Source organism: Hippopotamus amphibius, chromosome 10 (genome assembly GCF_030028045.1).
Source record: "Hippopotamus amphibius kiboko isolate mHipAmp2 chromosome 10, mHipAmp2.hap2, whole genome shotgun sequence".
NCBI lineage: Eukaryota > Metazoa > Chordata > Mammalia > Artiodactyla > Hippopotamidae > Hippopotamus > Hippopotamus amphibius.
Genome location: NC_080195.1, coordinates 108,763,578 through 108,787,685, shown reverse-complemented (window position 1 = coordinate 108,787,685; position 24,108 = coordinate 108,763,578). Strand labels below are relative to the sequence as shown.

General features: G+C 42.3%; 1 protein-coding gene across 4 annotated transcripts in view; it reads right to left on the bottom strand.

Annotated features, from left to right (window-relative positions):
• Positions 1-24,108, bottom strand: part of DOP1B (DOP1 leucine zipper like protein B) — a 115,464-nt gene that overhangs the window by 2,423 nt on the left and 88,933 nt on the right. For 3 of the 4 annotated variants that reach the window (XM_057696811.1, XM_057696813.1, XM_057696814.1), the window contains 9 exons: positions 21,351-21,495; positions 15,847-15,932; positions 15,504-15,613; positions 15,234-15,380; positions 14,159-14,220; positions 13,530-13,658; positions 4,538-4,674; positions 2,523-2,578; positions 1,777-1,938 (listed from right to left, as the gene is read on the bottom strand). In XM_057696811.1, the coding sequence (XP_057552794.1) occupies positions 1,777-1,938; positions 2,523-2,578; positions 4,538-4,674; positions 13,530-13,658; positions 14,159-14,220; positions 15,234-15,380; positions 15,504-15,613; positions 15,847-15,932; positions 21,351-21,495 (1,034 nt within the window). The remainder of the gene's footprint in view (positions 1-1,776; positions 1,939-2,522; positions 2,579-4,537; positions 4,675-13,529; positions 13,659-14,158; positions 14,221-15,233; positions 15,381-15,503; positions 15,614-15,846; positions 15,933-21,350; positions 21,496-24,108) is intronic. The other variant, XM_057696812.1, reaches the window with a different exon arrangement.

The following is a 24,108-nucleotide window of genomic DNA, read 5'->3' as shown; positions in this document are numbered from 1 at the left end:
TTGTACATCCATCACCATAATCAATTTTAGGATATTCCCATAACCCCAAATAGAATCCCTGCTCTCTTTAGATCTCACCTCTCAATCTACTACATCCCTTGGCTCTAGGCAACCTTTAATCTATTTTCTGTCTGTACAGATTTTTTTTTAAATTCTGGACATTCCAGATAAATGGAAGCATATAATACATGGTTGTTTGTGCCTGGCTTCTTTCACTTGATATTGTCAAGGTTCACCCATGTTGTAGCATGTATCAGTACTTCATTTCTTCGTATTGCAGAGTATTTCACTGTACGCACACATCACATGTTATTTATCCACTTGTCAACTGATGGACATTCAGGTTTTCTCTACTTTTTGCCTATTATGATTCATTCTGCTGGGCATATTCACATGTATCAGAACTCACTTTAAAAAAAAAAACAACTGGGCTTCCTTGGTGGTGCAGAGGTTAAGAATTCACCTGCCAATGCAAGGACATGAGTTCGAGCCCTGGTCCAGGAAGATCCCACATGCCACGGAGGAACTATGTCCATGCGCCACAACTACTGAGCCTGTGCTCTAGAGCCCGAGAGCCACAACTACTGAAGCCCATGAGCCTGGAGCCCGTGCTCCGCAGCAAGAGAAGCTGCCCCAGTGAGAAGCCTGCACACTGCAACAAGAGCAGCCCCCGCTAGCCACAACTAGAGAAAGCCCACCCACAGCAATGAAGACCCAATGCAGCCAAAAATCAATCAATCAATCAATCAATCAATCAATCAATTTATAAAAGCAAAAAACAAACAAACAAAAATTTTTAAGAGTAGTTTTAGGTTCACAGCAAAACTGAGCAGAAAGTAGAGGTCTCCCAGTTGCCCTCTGCTCCCCTCTGCCATGCACAGCCTCTCTAACTATCAACACCTCCCACCAGAGGGGTAGGTTTGTTACAATCGATGAACTCACACTGACTCCCCACCATCACCCGAAGTCCAGAGCTTACCTTAGGGTTCACTCCTGGTGCTGCATCTTCTATGTGTTTGGACAGGTGTGTAATGACGCGTGTCCACATTATAGTATCGTACACAGTAGTTTCACTGCCCTAAAAGTCTTCTGTGCTCTGCCTCCCTCTCCCCTCACCCCTGGCACACACTCATCTCTTTACTGTCTCCACAGTTTTGCCTTTTACAGATCATCATAGAGATGGAATCATACAGTATATAGCCGTTTCAGATGGACGTCTTTCACGTAGTGTTTCTAACCACAAACATTGCTACGTGATTTCTCTCTTTAGGGGGATAGCACAGAGAGAAGTGGCGTCTGGGGCCAGGCATGAAATTAAACATATGAGCAGCTGTGTTAAGCCTATAGGAAATGTGAGCCAACAAGGGCAGAGCGAATTGGAGATGGCGTGTTCCATTTATTTAATTAAAAACAAAGAGATAAAAAAATGACACAAATGCAGTGAGGCTCACCAGTGGGTGACTCTGTTTTATAAGCACCCAATAGCAAAACCCACCTACACACACACACACACACACACACACACACACACACACACACACACACACACACACCCACCCATAAACACTACTGTGAGCCAAATTCACCAAACCACAGATGTTGCAAGTAATCTGAAACTTGGTATTCTGCACAGGCTCCTTCGCCACAGTAACCCATGCTGTGGTGTCTCACATACTGCACAGGAAAGAGCAACTGAAACTGCTTACGAGGAAAGAAAAGTCACCTCCTTCAGAGAAGACGTGGTCTTCTCGGATTTACATTTCTTCTCAGACTTACATTTGAAATAGCGGCATCTTGTCAGGTGGAAAAGAAAGTGCTGTGTCCAAGAATTTGCAAGCTGATAAATACAGGATGAGTTCACTCTGGGGCATCTCCCCCATCGAGGGCCCATTCCCCTCAGAGACTGAAACTTTCATTCTGTTGATTTTGTTGCTGTTTCTGTAAATTTACAAAGAAACTCTTGTTATGAATCCATGCCTATCTGCTGTAGTCCATTTGCTTATGCAATGTCATAAGAAGGTTTTCCTTTTATGAAATGGTCAGAATAGCTGGCCCCTTCACAACTACTTCAAGAAAACACTGTTAGTGTCAGATAACCCTGCATCATAAAGTGATGCCCATAGTCTGGATCTAAAAATAGACAAGGAAATTCCCTGGTGGCGCAGTGGTTAAGAATCTCCCTGCCAGTGCAGGGGACACGGGTTCGATCTCTGCCTCAGGAAGATACCACATGCCTTGGAGCAACTAAGCCCGTGAGCCACAACTACTGAGCCCATGTGCCAGAACAACTGAAGCCCGTGTGCCTAGAGCCCATGCTCCGCAACAAGAGAAGCCACCATGAGGAGCCCATGCACCACAATGAAGAGTAGCACCCCCTCACCGCAACTAGAGAAAGCCTGCGTGCAGCAACGAAGACCCAAAGCAGCCAATAAATAAATTAATTTTTTTAAAAAGACAAAACAAAAAAATAAAGTGATGTCCATTAACCTTCACATATGTGCGCAGACCCTTGCACTACTTACCTCAATGATTCATCATCCTCTTTCAGATCTTCTTCAAGCTGTATGAATATCTGAATCTTTAAAAAAAATGTGAATTCGAGTTAGTATTTGAGAGAGATTAAACCTAGCATAATATTTAAAATTTATAGGTCCATAAAAATAGCAAATAAAGCCAAACAATCAAAAGAAAATGAAAAGACAACCTATGAAATGGGAAAAAAAATTTGCGAACCAAACATCTGATAAGGGGATAATATCCAAAATATATAAAGAACTCATACAACTCAATAACAAAAAAAGCAAATAATCCAATTAAAAAATGGGCAGAGGACCTGAATAGACTTTTTTTTTTTCCCAAAGAAGATATATGAATGGCCAACAGGTACATGAAAAAATGCTCAACATTACTAATTGTCAGGGAAATGCAAATCAAAACCACAATGAGATATCACCTCACACCTGTTAGAACTGCTGTCATCAAAAAGATGAGATTACAAAGGTTGGCGAGGCTGTGGAAAAAAGGGAACCCTTGTGCCCTGTTGGTGGGATTATAAGCTGGTACAGCCACTATGGAAAACAGTATGGAGGTTGCTCAAAAAATTAAAAATAGAACTAACATATGATCCCATAATTCCACTTCCAGGAATATACCCAAAGGAAATAAAAATACTGTCAAAGAGATATCTGTATCCCCCCCCTCCACATTCACTGCAGCATGATTTACAACAGCCAAGACATGGAAACAATCTAAGTGTCCATCAACAGATAAATGGGTAAAGAAATTGTTTCATATATATGCAGTGGAATATTATTCAGCCATGAAAAAGGAGGAATCCTGCCATTTCCAGCAACATGGAAGGACCTTGAGGGCATTATACTAAGTGAAATAAGTGAGAAGAGAAAGAGAAATATTATATAATCTCATAAGTGGAATCTAAAAAACAAAACAAAAACAAACTGAATTCATAAAAGAAGAGATCATATTTGTGGTTACCAGAGGCAAGGGATGGGAGAAGGGAAAATTAGATGAAGGTGGTCAAAAAGGTACAAACTTCAAGCTATAAGATATGTTAGTACCAGGGGGTTTCCCTGGTGGCACAGTAGTTAAGAATCCACCTGCCAATGTAGGGGACACAGGTTTGATCCCTGCTCTGGGAAGATCCCACATGCCGTGGAGCAACTAAGCCCGTGCGCCACAACTACTGAAGCCCACGCTCCTAGAGCCTCTGCTTCATGAGAAGCCACTGCAATGAGAAACCCAAGCACCTCGATGACAAGTAGCCCCTGCTCCCCACAGCTAGAGAAAGCCCGTGTACAGCAACAAACACCCAATGCAGCCAAAAATAAAATAAATAAATAAATAAATAAATAATAAAATAAATCTTAAAAAAAAGATGTTAGTACTAGGGATGTAACATAGAACATGATGACTGTAGTTAACATTGCTGTAAGTTATAGAAGAAAGGGAGTAAATCCCGAGTTCTCAACACAAGGAAAAAAAATTATTTTATTTTTGTATCTATATGAGATGATAACTAAGCTTATTGTGATAATCATTTTGTGATATATTTCAGTCAAATGATTATGTGGTACACCTTAAACTTACACACTGCTGTATGACACTTATATCTCAATAAAAGTGGAAAAAAAAAACCAGTTTAAAAAATAGCAAATAGGGAATTCCCTGGCAGTCCAGTGGTTGGGACTTGGCCTTTTTACTGCTGAGCCTGGGTTCAGTCCCTGGTCTGGGAACTAAGATCCCACAAACCACATGGCAAGCCCGGAAAAAACAAACAAACAAACAAAACCCAAATAATATCAAACAGTACAAACTAACTGGAATAACTGACAGTTGAGAGATCATCTATGATTATAGTATAAAATATTTCTATTTAAGCAAGAGCTGACTATGCCCTACCAACTAGATTGAAAATTTTGCAGATAAAATTAGATATATAAGAAATAATATATTATTCCTGAAAAGGCATTTTAAAAGGCTCCAATTTTGCTTTCACTAGTAAAATATTTGCACTCACCAATTCAGAGACCATTATTGGCCACAATGAAGTCAAATGTTGAGGAGATATTCTTAGCAGCAAAACTCTGAAAAAAAGAAACATCTGAGCAGCAACTATGGATGTCTGTCCAACTCTGAGATTGTCTGTCAGGCGTTCTAAGGAAAGAAGATTAACATTTTAGAGATGTTACACAAATATGCAGTTTGGAGTTTCTCACTAGACAAAGGGGAACAATAAAATTGCAATTGACATTTGACAGTAACCCTGTACATGAGATGGGTGTTGAGGGAATGGTTCTGTGCCCCTTGTTTGCCCCTGGCCCTCTTCTTGGTGAGGCACAGCAGTTCATGGCCTTTGCTAAAGAGGAATCAAGTGCCTCTTATTCCCCTGCTACAGCTAAGTAGAAAGGCATCAACTTCTAGCTCAAGCCAGAAATCCATCACGTGATCAACAAGCACATAAGTGTTCTTCTAAGATTATGAAACATGAGACACGGAAACTGAAGACAGTCTTTGGCAGGAGATGGAACTATGAGATCACATACATTGGTTGGCAGATGACACTGTATCTTGGGGGTGAGGAGTGGCAAGTGAAGTGCGTGAACAAAATAGAATTATTCAGTAAAGTTTAGATCTGATGACCATGACAAAACCTTTAATTCCTGCAGGAAAAAAAAAAAAGTTTAACTCTCTAGTCCCTAACAGTCTTCCCCACTTCCCCACTGAAATAACTGTTCGTAGAATGTGATTTTTTCCCCATAATTTAAGGTTTCTTAGGAATATGACAAATTGCCATAGCAAACAGCTGAACGATGGTCATGCTGGTTAAGATTCCCTGTAATATGTTAGTAATAAACGTCTCTGTATTTGAGGTAGCTTAAGTGGGTTTTTACTTCTTGCCTTTAAAAGTACTCTGACCAAATGCATAGCTCAGACACTTGACAAACAAGTTGGCATTTTTAAAGAGTGGTTTGTGCTTCTGGTTCTGGACAAGATGGAGTAAGTATAATACATCCTATTTACCTCAATGCAAACAAACAAAAAACCATGAACAAACTACATAAACCAACTATCAGAAAATACATGAAGGAAAGGTGGCAGGACTGGGTAGGAGCCTTGGGACTGAAGGAATGACCTGGAAGTGGGTTCCCTGGGGTTTTTAAAACTTTTTATTTTATCCTAGCTAAGGCAATTGAAAAGAATGTAACCTGGAATACCAAAAATCTCAACTCGAATGAGAAAAGATACCCAAAAGACACCAATGCAGAGATAATAGGTTGGAATTACTGGAAAAGAATTTTAAAGCTGCTATCTAAAAATACTCCAATAATCAATTATGGACACTTGAAACAAGTAAGAGATAGAAAGCGTTAGCAAAAAATAGAAGATACAAAGAAAAGTCAAACAGAAATTTTAGAACCAAAAAACAGAATCACAAAGATAGAAAAACTTACTGATGAGCTCAACAGCAGAATGGAGATGACAGAGGAAGAGGGAAACTGAAGACAGAATCAACAGAAATTATTCAAGCTGAACAAAGGAGGGAAAAAATATCGGGAAAAAAAATGAACAGAGTCTCACAGGCCAGTGGGACAACAAAAGATCCAACATTTGTGCACTGGAATCACAGGAAAAAAGGAAAAAGAGTACAGGTTGGAAAAATATTTTTAAAATAATAACTGAAAACTTTTCAAATCTGATGAAAGACGTACATCTACAAATACAAGAAGCTGAGTGACCGCTAAAAAGGATAAAACCAAAGAAATCATATTTAGTCATGTAATCAAACTTCTGAAAACTAAAGACAAAGAAAAAAATTTTGATAACAGAGGGAAATGATATATTACCTAAGAGGGAGAATAATTCGAATGACAGCAGATTTCTCATTAGAAACCATAGAGTCAGAAAGAAGTTGCCATTTATCAAGTGCTGAAAAAAAAGAACTCCAACCCAGAATTTTTCTATTTCCAATGAAAACATATTTCCAGAAGGTGAAAGAATAAAAAAAAAAAAAAAAAAAGCCCACAACCAAACCAAAACAAGATGAATGAAGATGAAAAAAAAAAGGCTCAATGAAGAAGAACTAAGAAAATCTGTTGCCAACAGATCTGCACTAAAAGAATGGCTAAATGATGTTCTTCAGAGAGTATAGAAATAACAGTAGGAAACATGGAATATCAGGAATGACTAAAGAGCAATAGAAAGGGTAAATAAATGTGTGTAAATAATATTCTTTCGGTACTTCCCTGGCTTAAGACTCCACACTCCAAGTGCGGGGAGCGCAGGTTTGATCCCTGGGCAGGGAACTAAGATCCTACATGCCACATGATGTGGGGCCAATTAAAAAATAATAATAATATTCTTTCCTCTTGAGTATTTAAACTGTGTTGGACAGTGAAAGCAAAAAGTGTACCTCTATCTCTTGTGGTTCCAGTATGTAAAGGTAGTATTTCAGACAACTACATCAAATGGGAGAAAAGAAAAGCATCCCAAATGATGGTAAAAATGTTGATACTAGTAGACCACAGCAAGTGGGTATATTCTAATATTCACTGTAATCTCTAGAGCAACCACTTCAAAAAGCTATATAAAGAGATATACCCCAAAACCACAATAAACAAATCAAAATGGAATGCTGAAAAAAATGTTCAAGTAACCTCAGGAAAATAGGAAAAGGGAAACAAAGGAATGAAAAACAAGAAACAAACAGAAAATAAATAAAATGGCATAATATATCCTGACATGCCAATAATTACACTAAAGGTAAATGGTCTACACATGCCAATTAAAAGAGAGAGATTGGTTGAACAGATTAAAGGAATGACCCAAGTGTATGCTATCTTACACAAACCTCACTTCAAATATAACAATACTTGAAGGTTAAAGGTAAAAGAATGGAAAAACAGACACTATGCAAACATTTTAAGAAAGCTGGAGTGGCACTATTAATATAAGACAGAATAGACTTCAGAGCAGAGGAAAGTACCAGGGTCAAAGAGGGACATTACACAGTGGTAAGGTCAAGTCAGCAAGAAGATATAACATTCCTAAATGTCTGTGCACCAAGCAACAGAGGTGTAAAATACATGAAGAAAGAACTGCCAGAACTCAAAGAAAATAAATAGTGACAACTGTAACTGAACTTCAACATCCCTATCCCATGACTGATAGAACCCCTAGGAAAAAAGTCAGTAAGGGTATAGAACGGAGCAGTACCATCAGTCAACAGGATCTAACCAACACTTGTAGGACACTCCACTCAACAACAACAGCAGAGTACATCTTACTAAGTGCTCGTGGCACATTCACCAAGACTGCTTTATGAACCATGATATAATCTAACTTCTACAAATTTAAATCCTACAAAGAATGTTCTCTGACCATAATGGTCTCAAACTGGAAATTAATAACAGAAAGATAATCAGAAACACTTGGAAATTAACAAACTTCTAAATGAGATATGGGTTGAAGAAGGAGTATCAAAGGAAATAAAAAATATATAAAGAAATGAATGAAAATTAAAATATATCAGATTTTGTTGGATACAGTTAAAGTATTGCTGTGAGGGAAATTTACAGCACTAAGTGCTTACATTATAAAGGAAGAAAGCACTCAAGTATAGAGCCCAAGCCTCTACCTCGCGAGACTAGAAAAAGAACAAAATAAACACAAAGCATGCACAAAGAAGGACATAATAAAGAGCAGAAATAAGTGAAGTTGAAAACAAAACAAACGTAAATAATGGAGAAAAATCAATCAAACTAAAATCTGGTTATTTGAAAAGAGCATTAAAATTGATAAACCTCTAAAAAGACTGACCGAAAAAGAGAGATGGCAAATTACCAATATCAGTAATGAAAGGAGGGGTATCTCTATAGACATCAAAAGGATAATGAGATTTGAATTATCGTTTAAATGGAAATGCAAAATGGCACATCCACTCTGAAAAACAATTTGGCAGTTTCTTATAATGTTAAACACACATGTACCATAGGACCCAGTAATCAAACACTTGTTTATTCATCCTAGAGAAATAACTTATGTCCAGACAAAAATGGTACATGTGTGTTTATCATAGAGGCTGTATTTGTTTTTCTTTATTCTTTTTTTTCCCCAGCTGTGCTGCGTGGCTTGTGGGATCTTAGCTCCCTGACCAGGGATTGAATCTGGGCCCTCAGCAGTGAAAGCATGGAGTCCTAACCACAGGACTGCCAGGGAATCCCACAGAGACTTTGTTTCCAATAATCAAAAGCTAGAACAACCCAAATGTCCATCAGGTAAATGGATCAATGAATTGTGGTATATCCATAAAACGGAGTATTATTACTCATTAAAAAAGATTACTCTTGGGACTTCCCTGGTGGCACAGTGGTTAAGAATCCATCTGCCAATGCAGAGGACACAGGTTTGACCCCTGATCTGGGAAGATCCCACATCCCGTGGAGCAACTAAGCCCGTGCACCACAACTACTGACCCTGTGCTCTAGAGCCCATGCAACTAGAGAAGCTCCCACAGTGAGAAGCCTGTGCACCAACAAAGAGTATCCCCCTCTTGCCATAACTAGGGAAAGCCTGTGCGCAACAACAAAGACCCAACGCAGCCAAAAAAAAAATTAATAATAAAGATCAAACTCTTGATACACCCATGAACATACCCCACTTGCCTTTGGATGGATCTCAAGCGCACTGTACTAAATGAAAAAAGCTAATCTCAAAAGGTGACATTTATATAATATGTATGATGTATGATTCCATTTATTCTCAAAGTGACAAATTAAAATGATGGAGAACAGATCAGCAGTTTCCAGGGGTTAGAGTTAGGTGGAGGGTGTGACTATATAAAACTGTGAGTGGCTTGGGGAGTTGCTTAGTGGAGAGGGAAGAATTTTGTCCTGGTTGTGATGACAGCCATAAGCATTTATATATGGGATACGTTCACAGAACTAGACATGTACACTAACACACACGAGAAGAATGTGCTGTAGAAACTGGTGAAGTCTAAAAAAGTCTCTAGTTGAGTTATGGTAACAGTCCCATGTCAATTTCCTGTTTTTTTCTTTTGTTTTGTTTTGTTTTTTTCTGGCCACGCTGCACGGCATGCAGGATCTTAGTTCCCCAACCAGGGATCTAAGCCCTAACCACTGGACCACCAGGGAATTCCCTTGATTTCCTGGTTTTGATGAGGGACTATGTTTATGTGAGATGTTATCACAGGCAAGGCTAGATAAATAGTACACAGAAACACTAGGTACTATTTGTGCAACTTCTTGTGAGTCTTAATCTACTTCAAGATAAAAAGTATTAAAAAAAAAAGTGGTTTGTCCATTCATCTGTTGATGGACATTTAGGTTGCTTCCGTGTCCTGGCTGTTGTAAATAGTGCTGCAGTGAACACTGGGGTGCATGTATCTTTTTGAATTAGTGGGAGGGAGGCTTAAGAGGGAGGGGACATGGGGATATATGTATAAACACAGCTGACTCACTTTGTTGTACTGCGGAAACTAGCACAACACTGTAAAGCAATTATACGCCAATAAAGATCTGGAAATAAAATTTAAAAAAAAGTGGTTTGTACACATAGGGCATATTTCATGTTGATACTTTTAATAAAAGCTAAATTCATGAGATTATTCTTCAGCCAAGACGATCCATTTCAGAATCTCTAAAATTCCTTTCTTAGCTGAGTGATAAACCTTACAGGCTTAAGGAGTCCTTGTGAGCAGAGCCAAAGAAAGCCCTGAGCCAGAATCCTTGCACCACCATCAAGGTTGGGCAACCTCGTTTAGGCTGGCCACGTAATCTGGCTGAGCCCATATCCCCACCTGCCTCAAAGGGTACCTACTAAAGACCACAGCCTATTGTTGGGAGCCTAGAGGGCTCAGATTTCAGTCCAGGTTTTGCCAGTTAGTGGCAATGCAACTTTACGCAGGTGCTAATCTCTCTGAGCATCAGTATCCTGATGTAAAGATGGAGCTAATACAGCACAATGAGGAAGACTTAAAAGATGGGAAGGACTTTAGTGGACTTGGAATGAGCCACACTCATCAGCTTAAAGGGAACAGAATGTTGCTTGTAGACCTTTCTGGGGTGTCATTGCTCCGTGGGGCCAGTCAATGTCCCCAGACTGTCAGAGAACACTCTGAACCCCATCACCCCAGGACCTCACGGAAGCTGGGCCTATCAACAGTTCTGGGGACAATGACAATATAGAGGCAAGTGCTTTGTAAACCATCAGTTAGTAAAAAACGAAAGGGGTAAGCGTGTTTACTTTTTCAAACGTAGTATTTTTAGAAAAACAGCACTTGAGCTATCCAAAGTGGAGGGTATTTATTTGGAGAAATTCCTCCTTCCCCAAGTCAGCATCCCTTATTTAAAGTCAGCAAGATGCTGACTTTGCTTTATATATACATGTGAGGGTGAGTCAAAACTTATCCGCACTCTGCTTATATTGAAACTTCTGTTGGCCTCACTGTCTTATCAGCCCTTTCCGTTCAAGGCTGCTGTCTCCCCAGTCACTGCTGTGCAGGTATGAATGTGTTACATCAGCTCATTTGTAACTGCGGTGCGAGCAAAAATGGATGCCCCACTTGTGATTTGCATGGAAGAAGAGCAGTGTGCAGTGATTCATTTTTTGTGGTCTGAGGGTGTGCACGTCTGCACACTTCTGCCCACACTGTTGACACTCTGCAGAAACTTCGTTTTGAGGTGTTAAAGCATCCTCCCTATAGTCCTGATCTTGCTCCATCAGACTTTCACCTGTTTGGTCCCCTGAAAGCAGCCCTACGAGGATGAAAATTCACTTCTGATGAAGAAGTGAAGACAGCGGTGAATTCGTGGCTCACAGCTCAGCCTAAAACATTTTTTAATGAGGGAATACGAAAGCTTGTTGACAGATTGACACAGTGTATTGAAAAGCAAGGAGATTACGTAGAAAAACGATGTATTGTCTTTTCTAAAAGTTAATTAAAATAAATTCTACAGCCATAGTGCGGATCGCATTTGATTCACTCTCGTATGTTATATGTATGAATATAAGATACATAATGTATGTGATATTATTTTTCCCTACTTCTCTCCCCCTCTTGGAGCCCTAATTTCTCAGAATTGCATGTTTACATTCTGCCATGGTCAGATTCTGCACACCACTGACTGGGAAAGACACTGTCTGTTCTCTCCTTGTTCTACACACCTGTCTCTTTAGCCCTCTGGTCCTCAGCCCAGATTTTAGGGGAGTGTGTGATGGAAGATGGGGGAGAGAAGGCATAGGTATTTCTCCCAAAGTGAGAAGGGATGGCAAAGATTGCACAGTGCACCACCCACCATGTTCTCCTTCTGAGAAAGTGGACTTCAGGCTGCCCTTTCAGGCCACTGTCCAATGGCCAGGTGCATAAGGCACCATCACAGATGCTGCCCATGACCTTGAGGAAATGTCTTTCCTGTTGTTCTTTCTCCCCTTTAAATCCTATAAGGATGCAACAAAGTTCAGCTTTGTGCACTGAGCAAAGTCTTTGGAGGGCTACCATCTCCACTGCTGGCATTCCTGGTCACCCTCTGATCTAATCAGCCTCCTGTTAGTAATTTGAGTAAGGATTTATCAATATCTGACTATTTGCTTTCACACATCTTAAGTATTCAAGATGTTTACGTCATGAACATCTCTTTATGTGCTTTACGTGCTGACATTTTGTCAGTTGAAGTATAATGGTATTTTTATTATGGCAAATATAAAACTGTTGTAATTAATACTTGTGAAAGCTGTTAATGTTTTGACCTAAAACAATTAAGATCTTTCAAACAGTTAATCAAGTAGGGACGTGGGCTGAGAATTAGTGCTAATATTTAGGAGGAGCACACGCTTTGTGAGCTGACAGGTGTTTTTTAAGAGGGCGGAGTAAGAGATTTACATCATAAATATGTGGAAACGACTCAAATGTCCTTCCATTGGTGAACTGGTAAACAAAGCACAGAATGCAATACTAGAAATAAATAGCAAAAAAAAAAGGAACAAGCTATGGATAAATACAATAGAATGAATGACTCTCAAAAACAAAGAAGCCAGACTCAAAGACTGTCTAATCACATTCACATTTATAGGACGTTCTGGAAAAGATGAAACTATACGAACAGAAAGCAGATTTAGCAGTTGATGGGGTTGGGAGGTAAGAGCAGGAGACGCCTTCTGAGGGACACGAGAAAACTTTCTGGGTGATGGAAATGTTCTGTATCTTGACTGCAGTGGTGGTTACATGACTGTATGTGTCTATCAAAATTCATAGAATTGCGTAGCCAGAAGGGTGACTTTTACTGTATGTAAATTATACCTTAATAAATCTACCCCTCAAAGACGACTGACACTGTAATTCTAATATTTGTAAAACTGTTTGTTATACACTAGTCTTCATGATATTTAATATGATTCTTGAAAGATTTTTGTTTATTTCATTATATTCCACTTAGGCTGTGAGTCTTAAGGAAAACACATTCCTGTTTGAGAATTCTTTTGTATCTTGGTGGAGGGTGAACTGAAACAGAATGTTCACTTTGCCACCTCAACATTTTATGAGGAGGGGAAAAAACCCTTCAAAATCATGTATGCTATCCACAATCATTCATTTCTGAAGCAGACAAAGAACACTGCAGGTATGAAGAAGAGAAAAACACCGCTAAGGAAAAATCAGGTACTTCTCCAAAATCCTGCCCCTTCACTAGCCTCAGTGAGTATTGTAAACTCAAAGTATCTGCACTACGGGAGGAATCGAGCAGGAGACAGACTGCCAGACTGTAAAATACGACCTAATACAGACGAATAGCAATAATAACTGATTTTTAAAATAAAGTTTCAGATTTACTGATGTATCTCCAAAGATCTACAAGCACTCCTGCCGAGCACTCATTTAACATTCGACCAGTCTGCCAACAGGTGCTGTGGGCCCCTCTGGTTGCCAGCCATTTCGGCCACTCTGGGCCTGTCTGGGGGTGGGGGGGGGGGTGTGGCGTGGCGGGCCTTCTTACCTTGAATCAGAGGAAGGTAAAGGTGGTATTGATCAAGTTCGCCACTGAAGACAGCAAAAGCCTGGCGCTTTAGCAGCATGGCTTTCTGCTCAAAACTTGAGAACAGTTTTAAAGAACTGCTCTGCATGTCTGGAAAAAATACAGCAAATAAGGTCCATTTAGTGAGAAGACTACAATGAGAGGTGAGTGGTGAGACGTTCACACTAATGTTAATTCCCACCTTCCCTGGTGAGAGGTCACGATCTTGATTAAGCACATGTAGTTATTATTCAAATATTTGCATTTATAAAAGTGCTTATTTCTCTCATGATACTGAATGATAGGGTATTTGAAGAGGATGTGAGGTACAGGGAAGTACTCCTAACAAATTATGGTCAACGTATCATTACTTTCCAAAGCATTTCCTCCCCTATAGAACTATTAAAAAGGTGGTGAAAGGCATTCTTGTGAACAGACTGGAGCTAGGAAGGCTCATTCACGTAGTCCCGATATACCTTGCGCATCAATTACAGTTTGTGGCTGAAACGGCACCATAAAGGGTTCGAGCCGGGTTCTGAAAGGTGATTATGACCGAAAGGAGCTGTTCCTTTAAAGTGTGACTTATGTGCACATAACACGCAAGAACTTACTCATTAAATCTTTAAACATTGTTTTCTCATGAGTCAGAAGATGGTCAATAATGGACTTCCAACTGGATATTAAAAAAAAGCAACATTAAGTAAATATGCAAAGGGTGACAGTCTGATTAAAAGCATCAAGAAAAATAACATGTCCCTTTAAGATTTATTGAAAAATCCTTCCTGAAAAGTTAGTGAAAGGGATGAATAGTTTTTATATAAGGAAACCCTAAGAAAAAGCTTTTCATTTATACCCTTAGCACAGAGAATGGATAATATAGGGAATGATACAGAATTCCCAGCTCACCAGAAAACACAAGCTGTCAAGGTGCTTTGGCTTTTGCAAGGGCTGCCCTGAAATATGCTCACACAGAGGATGTCTATGCACTTGTGCTGATGGAAAGAAGTGGGGGTTGTGAAAACAAACACCATCAGCTGTCAAAGGGCTCCCCACAGTGCAACAGGATTACAGGGTAAAAGCCACGGGCGCTGCTGGTGGCCGGGCACACTCTCAGGTCACATAAAAAAGAAGACCAATCTCCACCCTCTACCCCTGCCATTAATAAAGACATGCTAAGCCAAGCCAGGGGAAGAGTTACGAGTGGTTCTGTTGACCTCCAAGAAAAAGGCCCAGTAAGTTCATCTTGCGAAGGTGATTCCACGATCTCCGCTGCGCGTGCAGGGCCTGGCCGGCCACAAGGTCTCACTGAGGACTTGGGGAGTGTAAGCCAAGAAGTGGGATAAGCTCCCTGCAGTGTCACCATGGAGCCCTGTCATCTCAAGGCTGGTCAAGCATTTTGTGATTACAAGATAAAGTAGTACTAGATCAAGTACCACTGGCACCCTGTGTTATGCTCTTCAGGAATAACATGCTCTTACTTGAAATTCTTCTCTTGATGAAAAAAAGACACCTTTGAAGTGTTTAAAAGACTTAATTCCTTTCCCAGGAATACACAGTTAACCTGTGAGTGGTGTCCTATGACGTGGGTTGATGCTAGATTTCAGGAATGAGAATTAATTACAGAAACCCAAACACTTTTCCACTTGAAGATTCAGGGCACGCTTTTATCTAGACAGCATTTCTTACTGCACACAAGAAGTATCCATCTGGAAGAAGGCTGGGTCCAAGAATAAGTCCAGGACTTCTTTTTTCCAGGCTCGTTTCGTATAAGCATAACCACTTAGAGAGCTCAGCAGCTGGGCACCGGCCCGGAAGCTGGGGGCGTTGTAGGCGCTGAAAGGGGTGGGAGGGGGAAAGGATCAAGGTCAGAGACGGTGCAAGGAGCCCCGCTGGACCTATTTCCCGCAAGCTATCTTTCCACATGTGGGTAGGGTACAACAGAGAAGGCGGCGTTACCTGTGATTGCGTAAGTAAGGAAAAACGTAGTACAGCAAACGTGAGATCAACGGCACCGCTTTCTCCTTCTCATCACTCCGATAAACCATGTCCAGGAGGGATGCCAGAACCTAGAAGAACAGGACCACCAGAAAACAGAAATCTCCTAAAGCAAGCAGTAATACGAAATTTAGTCCTCGCGGTACATACAGTCTAACGAGACAACTCCACGGGGCAGCTTGAGGCCAAGACTGGCTTACGAGCTCACCCAGGATGGTGCAGCCCGTGCGCCCTGGCCCCTGAGAATGAACGCCCTGGCAAAGCCTCGCTTCCGGGAGGGACGACGAGCCAGATGTGTACGTACCTCTGCCAGGAGAGAGAGGGCTTGCACACTGTACACCGAAGGGGCAGACGCGGACACCATTGCCGAAGTGGCGGCTGCAGCATCTGCTGATGGAGAGAGGCACATGTGTTTTAATCATGGTGGACGGATCATGATTTATGCCCCCAAAGCATCACATGAACGTGAGTCACGAGCCCCCACCTCTCACACTGATTATGTATGTACTGTATGTTAGGTACTCTTCTCTGCTAACATGTTCAGCTTCAGCAACGAAGAATCCAGGTGTTTTGATCAAATAAATCAGCACCAACTCACTGTCTTCCTCCACCATTTCTCTTATCAACGTTCTTGAAACTTCCACACCTCCTTGCATGATCCCTCTAACATCCTGGTGTCTGAGCCCCTTAGTGTTTTCCAGTAAACTTTTATTTTGTTTATTTTGTTATTTTGTTTATTTTGTTCCAGCTCAGCCAGTCACCGTCACCATCATACCCTTGACCTCACTAATCTCCCAAATCTCCATTTCCAGCATCCTATCATGACCACATCTTATCTTTCCTGCTCACCTACGCCTGGAACTCTGCTCTGACAATTTCCTGAATCCTTGCACAGGCCTCCAACCCCCTGAGTTCACTACCTTAACTACCCATCAATCCCTCAGGGCTTCACTTCTCTACCTCCCCACCCACGTAGTCTATTGTCCTCCTTGCAAACAAACACCCTGAACTTTTTTGCTTTTCTCTCCCTCTGAAGCATTCACCTAGAAAGATCATTGGCTAAACCCAATGACTGCCTATGCAGCTCTATGCAGCTAAACGCTCTGGAGAAAATCAAACTGCTATGAAATAGATCTCACTTTATTTCACGACTGTGACTCTCAAAAAGGACCTGATGCTACTGGATAACCCTCCCCCACATCCCTCAGCCCTATGCTGGCTTTCCCAGTTTCCAACATAATTCTCTCACCTGCTCCCTCCATAACCATCGGTACTTGTCCCTTCTTAGCTGGCAACCTCATCTCATATTTCACTGAGAAAATTAATGTAAACAAAAGGAACTCCCTCGGTTTGGCCACTTTGCATTACTAACCTAGAACATTTATATCCGTGCTCTCTGCCTTGTCTCCTGTTTTGATAGACATGTTCCTGGCTCCTGTCAAAGGATGATAATTCCATTTATGATATTAATCCTGGCCCTATGGCTGTCAAAGATTTTGCTTTCTAACTATCCTTTCTCTCCTTGGTATTAATTTCGTCCCCTCTGCTGTACTGTTCCATCACTGTACAAATATGCTTAGGTAAACTCCAACTGAAAAACAAAACAAGACTTGAGGACACGGGGGGAAGTGGAGGCTGGGACGTAGTGAGAGAGTAGCACCGACATATACACACTACCAAATATAAAATAGACGGCTAGTGGGAAGTTGCTGCATAGCACAGGGAGATCAGCTCGGTGCTTTGCGATGACCTAGAGGGGTGGGATGGGGAGCGTGGTGGGGAGCTCAAGAGGGAGGGGATATGGGGATATATGTATACATATAGCTGATTCACTTTGCTGTACAGTAGAAACTAACACAACATTGTAAAGCAATTATATTTAAATAGACGTGTAAAAAAACAACAAATAAAAGATACTCTGTGGACCTTAGTACTACTTTATTACTGCCCTACTGACAACTAAGCTTCAAAGAGTTATCAGCACCCACTCCCTCCTCCTCCTCACCTCTGTCCTCTTCTCCACCCACTCTGGTCACCTCTTCCCACCTTATCAAGTCCAGGGAGTCTCTGTCTTTATCTCACATACTCCTCAGGGGCCTTCTGCTGCGTTCCTCTGCCCTCCTTCTGGAAACACTCTCTTCTCATAGTTTCCACGACTCGATATTCTCCTGGTCTTTCCTCCTACGCCAGTGACTTTTTCTGACTCCTTCCCAGGCCTCTCAAATTTAATACCTGCAAACCCAAGCTCCATCTCTCTCCAAAATGTTCCTGCTTCAGTCTTCTCCACCTCCATCGTTTAAACCAAAAGCCAAAGTCATCCTTGATTGCCTTTTTTTTTTTAAACTGCCACATCCAATCCATCAGCAAGTTCTGTGGACTCTGCACTCACACTGGTGCACCTTTCTCTAGCGCCCGTGCCTCTCAGCCACCATCATCTCTTGTCCAAACCACCGCGAGATCCTTTTCACTGAACTCCTGGTTTCTCTTCTTAGTTGCTGCGGCCCATTTTGCTCCCGGCAGCCAAACTGATGTTTTCTAAAAACTCAATAAGATCCTGTCACTGCTCCAAACACTTTAATGGCTTCCCGCAGCAAGTGGGCTGGCGGCCAAGCTCTTAAGCTTGCTCTGCATCAAGCCTGACAACCTCCCGCCCCCACTCTCGCCCTGACCCTGCATGACCGCGTGTCATGCTCCAGCCGAGCTGGTCTTCCGGTTTCTTGGGCTCAGCCCGCTCCCACCCCAAGGACTCGCCATCCCCTCTGGGCAGGGCCTTCCCGGGTCTCTGCACGGCTGCCCCCTTATCTTTCATTTCTCAGCACAACTGTCACTTCCTTGGGGACATGTTCTGTAACATCTAAAGCGGCCCCCCTGCCCCACTCCCATTAAAAAAAGAAAAAAAAAAAAAACCTTTCGTGTTTGGAATAACTTTGGATTTTTAGAAGAGCTGAAAGATAGCTTTGTTGATTTACTCTGGACTACCACCTTCCGGGTCACCACCACGAAAGCAGAGGCGCTGCTCATTTTGTTTGCGGCTGTAGCGCCAGCACCTAGAACATAGTGCACGCACAGGCCAGATACAAATAGACAGTGAAGACCCTGCACGTGCACTGCACGCAGGAAAACTACATGGAGAAACATCATTTGAAGCCTCATTCTGTTTTATGCTTTAGATGGTCAGTACGCATAGTTTGTTCAAGACTGAAACAAAACATAGTTATGACCCAAAGATACTTTTGGTACTCTACAATTTGCTAATTAAGTGTTACTGAAAAGCCTCCAAATCACCACCAGCTTTGGAATTCTATGCTTTAAAAAAAAAAAAAAAACTCAGGAATTTATTTATTTATTTATTTATTTATTTATCTGCTGCAGCATTGGGTCTTTATTGCTGCGTGTGGGCTTTTCTCTCTAGCTGTGGCAAGTGAGGGCTACTCTTTGTTGCGGTGCACAGGCTCTAGGCATGGGGGTGTCAGTGGTGTGGAGTGCAGGCTCAGTAGTTGTGGCACACGGGCTTAGTTACTCCGCAGCATGTGGGATCCTCCCGGACCAGGGATCGAACCCATGTCCTCTGCACTGGCAGGAGGATTTTCAACCACTGCGCCACCAGGGAAGTCCCTATGCTTTCTTTTTTTAAATAAAAATCAGGTAATTATTTTACTACAGTATTGTCTTGAGGTTAAATTTAATTATTGCACAAAAGCCAGGCCCAATGACACTTGACTCCATACAGCACAGCTGCACTGGTGGTGGAGGAGCAGTCTAATCCCTACATCAGTACCTACGACAGAAATAACTGAGGACAAATGAGCCAAGGAGATGCACGAGCTCTTTTTCCCTAAAACCACAACTATAATCAAACTGCAGCCTGAGAAAGCATAATCTTGGTTTACATTAGTAAATGGTAGGATACTAGTTACAGAATCTTCATTACAGGGAAAAGTATAATTATTTTCTTGTGTAAACCACAAGATTAGCTGTCAAACAAATGTGGCAGAAATAATGGACGGGGATACCACGATCTGTCTGTTCAACACCATCCTTCCCCCTCCTGGGAAGCTCAGATCCCCTTGGGTGGGAGCCCCTTTCTCGGGGGTCCAGGGCACGAGCCCTTCCTCTCCTCCTCTGGGTCAGTGGCAGGCCCAGGAAGAGCCAACCAGAATTTCTGCGTGAGACTTGATGAACCTCATCTGAACACCTAGTTCCCGCTCTGACTAAAACCAGATATTGACGTCTGGGCTTTTCCCATACATGAGCCAGAAGGTTTTGTGCTGCTGTGTTTCTACACACCTGAAGTGGGTTTCAGTTACTTGGAAGAGAAAAGAGCCCAGACTTCTGGACACACCTTTCTTCATATATTAAAAACCACAAATTCAGCTTTGTTTCTGCTGATGTAACTATTGCTAACGACAATGACAGAGGTCACTTACGAGAACTAGCAGTTTCTGAACATCTATCGACCTTGTGGTGGGCACTGCGCTATGCAGTTCAGGCTGAGAACTTGGACGTCATTTTTTTTGCCTCTGTTAATAAAACTGTGACCAAACTGATTTTCTTCTCCAGTAATGAGCAACACTGGGACTGGGCATACTTTCCTGTCCCTGTGTTTAATAATCCTGAGAACTTGCAAAAATAATTACTCACTCTAAGATACGCCTAATCCTGAAAGAAAAATGAAACCAACCGAAGGGGCTCATTTATCAAAATGAGCAGAATTCATCAAGACTCGCTTCTGGACCCTTGCCTAGTGCTCTGCCCATCAGCGCAAAGGCATCTCACCACTAACTCTGCCCGACCCAAGCAGTCCCCACCCTGAAAGATCTGCCACAGACAGCTCAGCCAAGGCCCCGCAACCCTACAGATATCCTCCCAAGCTTCCCTCTGGTTGAGACACCCCTATGACTCGGCCAAGCTCCTCCCTTGCTTGAGCAGGTCTAATGACCCGAGGTTTGCTTGACTGATAGATTCGCCTGGTGGTCTTTAGGGCAAGGGCAATTGACAAGCTACACTGTTGCATTTAATTCAGACGCCTCAAGAGTATCTGGCGTATCAATGGTCCTCCGAGTAAACAGATGAGTCAAAGTCTCCCGAGCATGTTCCTAGGAAGCTGTAGCTAATTATAAGGCTGGGCTGTGCCTACTCGCTGTGGCCTCCGTGATAAAATCTTCACGCCCCGGGCAATGACCAACACGAGGACCCCTGAGATGCAGGGGTGTGTCGGCCAGATGCAATACAACGCCCACTGCCAGATGACAGTTAGCTGGTTTACCAAGTTTTCTTTCCACGGCTCCACAAAAACAAAAACATAACATTCTCCCATTCTTTATCCCACACAGATTTCTCTCACTGAGTCCATGCAAATTATCTTGGGACGTTCCTTTCTTGGACCCCCATCTAGGCTCAGTGAGGGCTTAGCACAGTAGCACGGGCCACTCGGGACCCTTCCAATGGAATCCTGCTATTTATTATACACACAAATTATGTTGTAAGAAGTAAAGCCAGTTTACTTTTTTTAAAAAATAAATTTATTAAATTACTTATTTAATTGGCTGTGTTGGGTCTTTGTTGCTGCACATGGGCTTTCTCTAGCTGTGAGGAGCCCAGGGCTACTCTTCATTGTGGCGCACGGGCTTAGTTGCTTCGCAGCATGTGGTATTTTCCTGGGGCTGGGATCGAACCCATGTCCCCTGCATTGACAGGTGGATTCTTAACCACTGTGCCACCTAGGAAGTCCCAGCCAGTGTACTTTTAAGGTAAAACTAGACCCAGTAGTTGGCAGCAGGCATTACTTTCTGACCCATCTACACCTACCGTGCAAATCTTCCTCAGCATCAGATTCTTCGAGAGAGATCTGAGGCTGGGCCTTCACTTCCAGGTTTCTGCTCAGCCAGCTGGTTTGTTCCAAGGAAGAGCCAGCAATGTTCCCGACAGCTTCTAGAATTTTTTGAGTGACTTCCTGAGAGTTCGGGGAAAAAGAGGAAAGGAAGTTAGTTAAGGAAAAGAATCTTAAGTGCCTAAAATAGCACCATCTGATAGAAATATAATGCAAGCCATGGCCATGAACCATACAGGTAATAGCAAGTTTTCCAGGAGCTACATTAAATGAAGAAACAAGTTCATAGCGTTTAACTCAACATATCCAAAATAATATCAACATATAATCAATATAAGATTGATTATAAAATATAATATTATTAGTGAGAGTCTGCATTCTTTTTTTATGCTATGTCCGATGTGTGTTTTACACTTACAGCACATTCAATTCAGACAAGCCACACTTCAAGGGCTCAACAGCCACACGTGGCCCAAGGCTACGCTGTGGCCAACGTGGGTAAAACAGAGACAGAGGAAGCCACAGCTGCACGATGCCTTTGGCAGGTTACATTTCTGGTTTCTTTAGGACCACGGGTTCTTGCTAGAAATGTACCTTTGAATAATACAACAAGAAACAAAGCTGAATAAACTGACTCAATGAGGATGACGTGAGGAGTCATCCGTATCAGGAGTACAATCAGTACAGAATCTGGTCAAGTAGCTGGGACAGAGGCGGAAACACTGAGCAGGCATCATTGAGTGTCGCCAGCTAAGGGGGGCTGTACATCCCTGACGTCTGAGAACTGAACACTCCCAGCTGCCACTACAAGCTCAGCAGTTGTGTTCGGGCATGAAGCAAGAGCACGTCTGCCTCCCGGTGGCGAGGAGGGTGCATCTGATGGAATCGTCCACGGTGCACCTGGGCAGAGGTGTGGGGTGGGTGACAACAGCAAGGAAGATCAAGAAAAGATGTATGGACTTAGAGATGATCACACTAGTGAAGTAAGTCAGACAGAGAAAGACAAATACCATATGTTATCACTCATCTGTGGAATCTAAAATATGACGAAGATGAATTTATCTACGAAACAGAAACAGACTCACAGACATAGAGAACAGACTTGTGGTTGCCAAGGGAGGGGGAGGGATGGATTGGGAGGTTGGGATTAGCCGATGCAAACCATTATATATACATATGACGGATACACAACAAGGCCCTACTGTATAGCACAGGGAACTATAGTTAACATCCTGTGATAAAGCATAATGGAAAAGACTATGAAAAAGAAGGTGTGTGTATATACACATATAACTGAGTCACTCTGCTGTACAGCAGAAATCAACACAACTTTGTAAATCAACTATACTTCAATAAAATAAACTAAAAAAAAAAGATCAAGAAAAGGGGTTCAGGACTTAGAGGAGCTCCCATTTCAAATGCAGTGAGCAGACGGGGAAGGAGTTAGGGTGCCTAGAAACAGCAGGCAGGAGTCAGTGTCAGGGAGGCTGAGACACTGTAGGGTGGAAGCAGGGGTCCACCCAGTCCCCCGCCCCACCCCCCCAACAGGAGCAGAGCAAATTGTACCAGCTGCAGTAGTGCCTGTGGCCACAGCTTGGCCCCTACGGACTGGACAGGGAGGGGCCTCGGCAGGCAACAGGCCATAGAAGGGGGAGGGCTTCCGGGTTAGTGTAGGAAGCGCTACCCAAGGGCTGGGATGCAGCACTTGCACTTCGGTGATGCTTTCTTCTAATACCAGTTGAGCCAGAGGAGTCACTGTGCTTTACCAAGAACTCCAGTGCTTCAGAGTCACGAACAGGACAGATATTTCACAAATGCCAGGGGTCACAACGATTAGCAGTAATATCACTAAAGCCATAAACTACACATCCCAGTTTAAAGACGTTGACTCAACTCCAATAAAGAGTTGAAAAAAAAAAAAAAGACTTTGACTCAAAAAGCTCCTCACTCAATGATTATAATGGTTACAAAATAGTGTTTTTAACTCCATCATTACTTCTATTTATTAGCTGACATTCTACCCGAAGGAGATTTTCCTTCTCCTATGGGTGAGTTTTACTTTTGTTTTTCAGTGTTTTTGAAATTTCCTATGAGTCTATATTGCTTTAAAAACAGGGAGGAAGGTTCTAAGGAAAGGAATCTGTGGGACTTCCCTGGTGGCTCCATGGTTAAGAATCCACCTGCCAATGCAGGGGACATGGGTTCAATCCCTGGTCCAGGAAGATCCCACATGTCCCAGAGCAACCAAGCCTGTGTGCCACAACTACTAAGCCTGTGCTCTAGAGCCTGAGAGCCACAACTACTGAGCCCACGCACTGCAACTACTGAAACCTGCATGCCTAGAGCCTGTGCTCTGCAACAAGAGAAGCCAACATAATGAGAAGCCCACGCACCACAACGAAGGGTAGCCCCTCCTTGCCGCAACTAGAGAAACCCAGGGCACAGCAACGAAGACCCAACACACAGCCAAAAATAAATAAATATTAAAAAAAAAAAGGAAAAAAGAAGGAATCTTTGTATAAAGATACATTTACTGTTCCAATCATGCCGAAGAGTAAGTCCACACACAGCTGTGAACGGTGGGAAGCAAGAGGGCGCCTCGTAAATTGCACAGTCGACTGGTCAAGTCTAACATGAGACCCTTCATCAGGAGACTCTATCCAGCCCTCTAACGACACTAACGGAGGGAGAGAGATATGGGAACACATGCAAAGCTAAGATCTGGTTCTGCCCCGT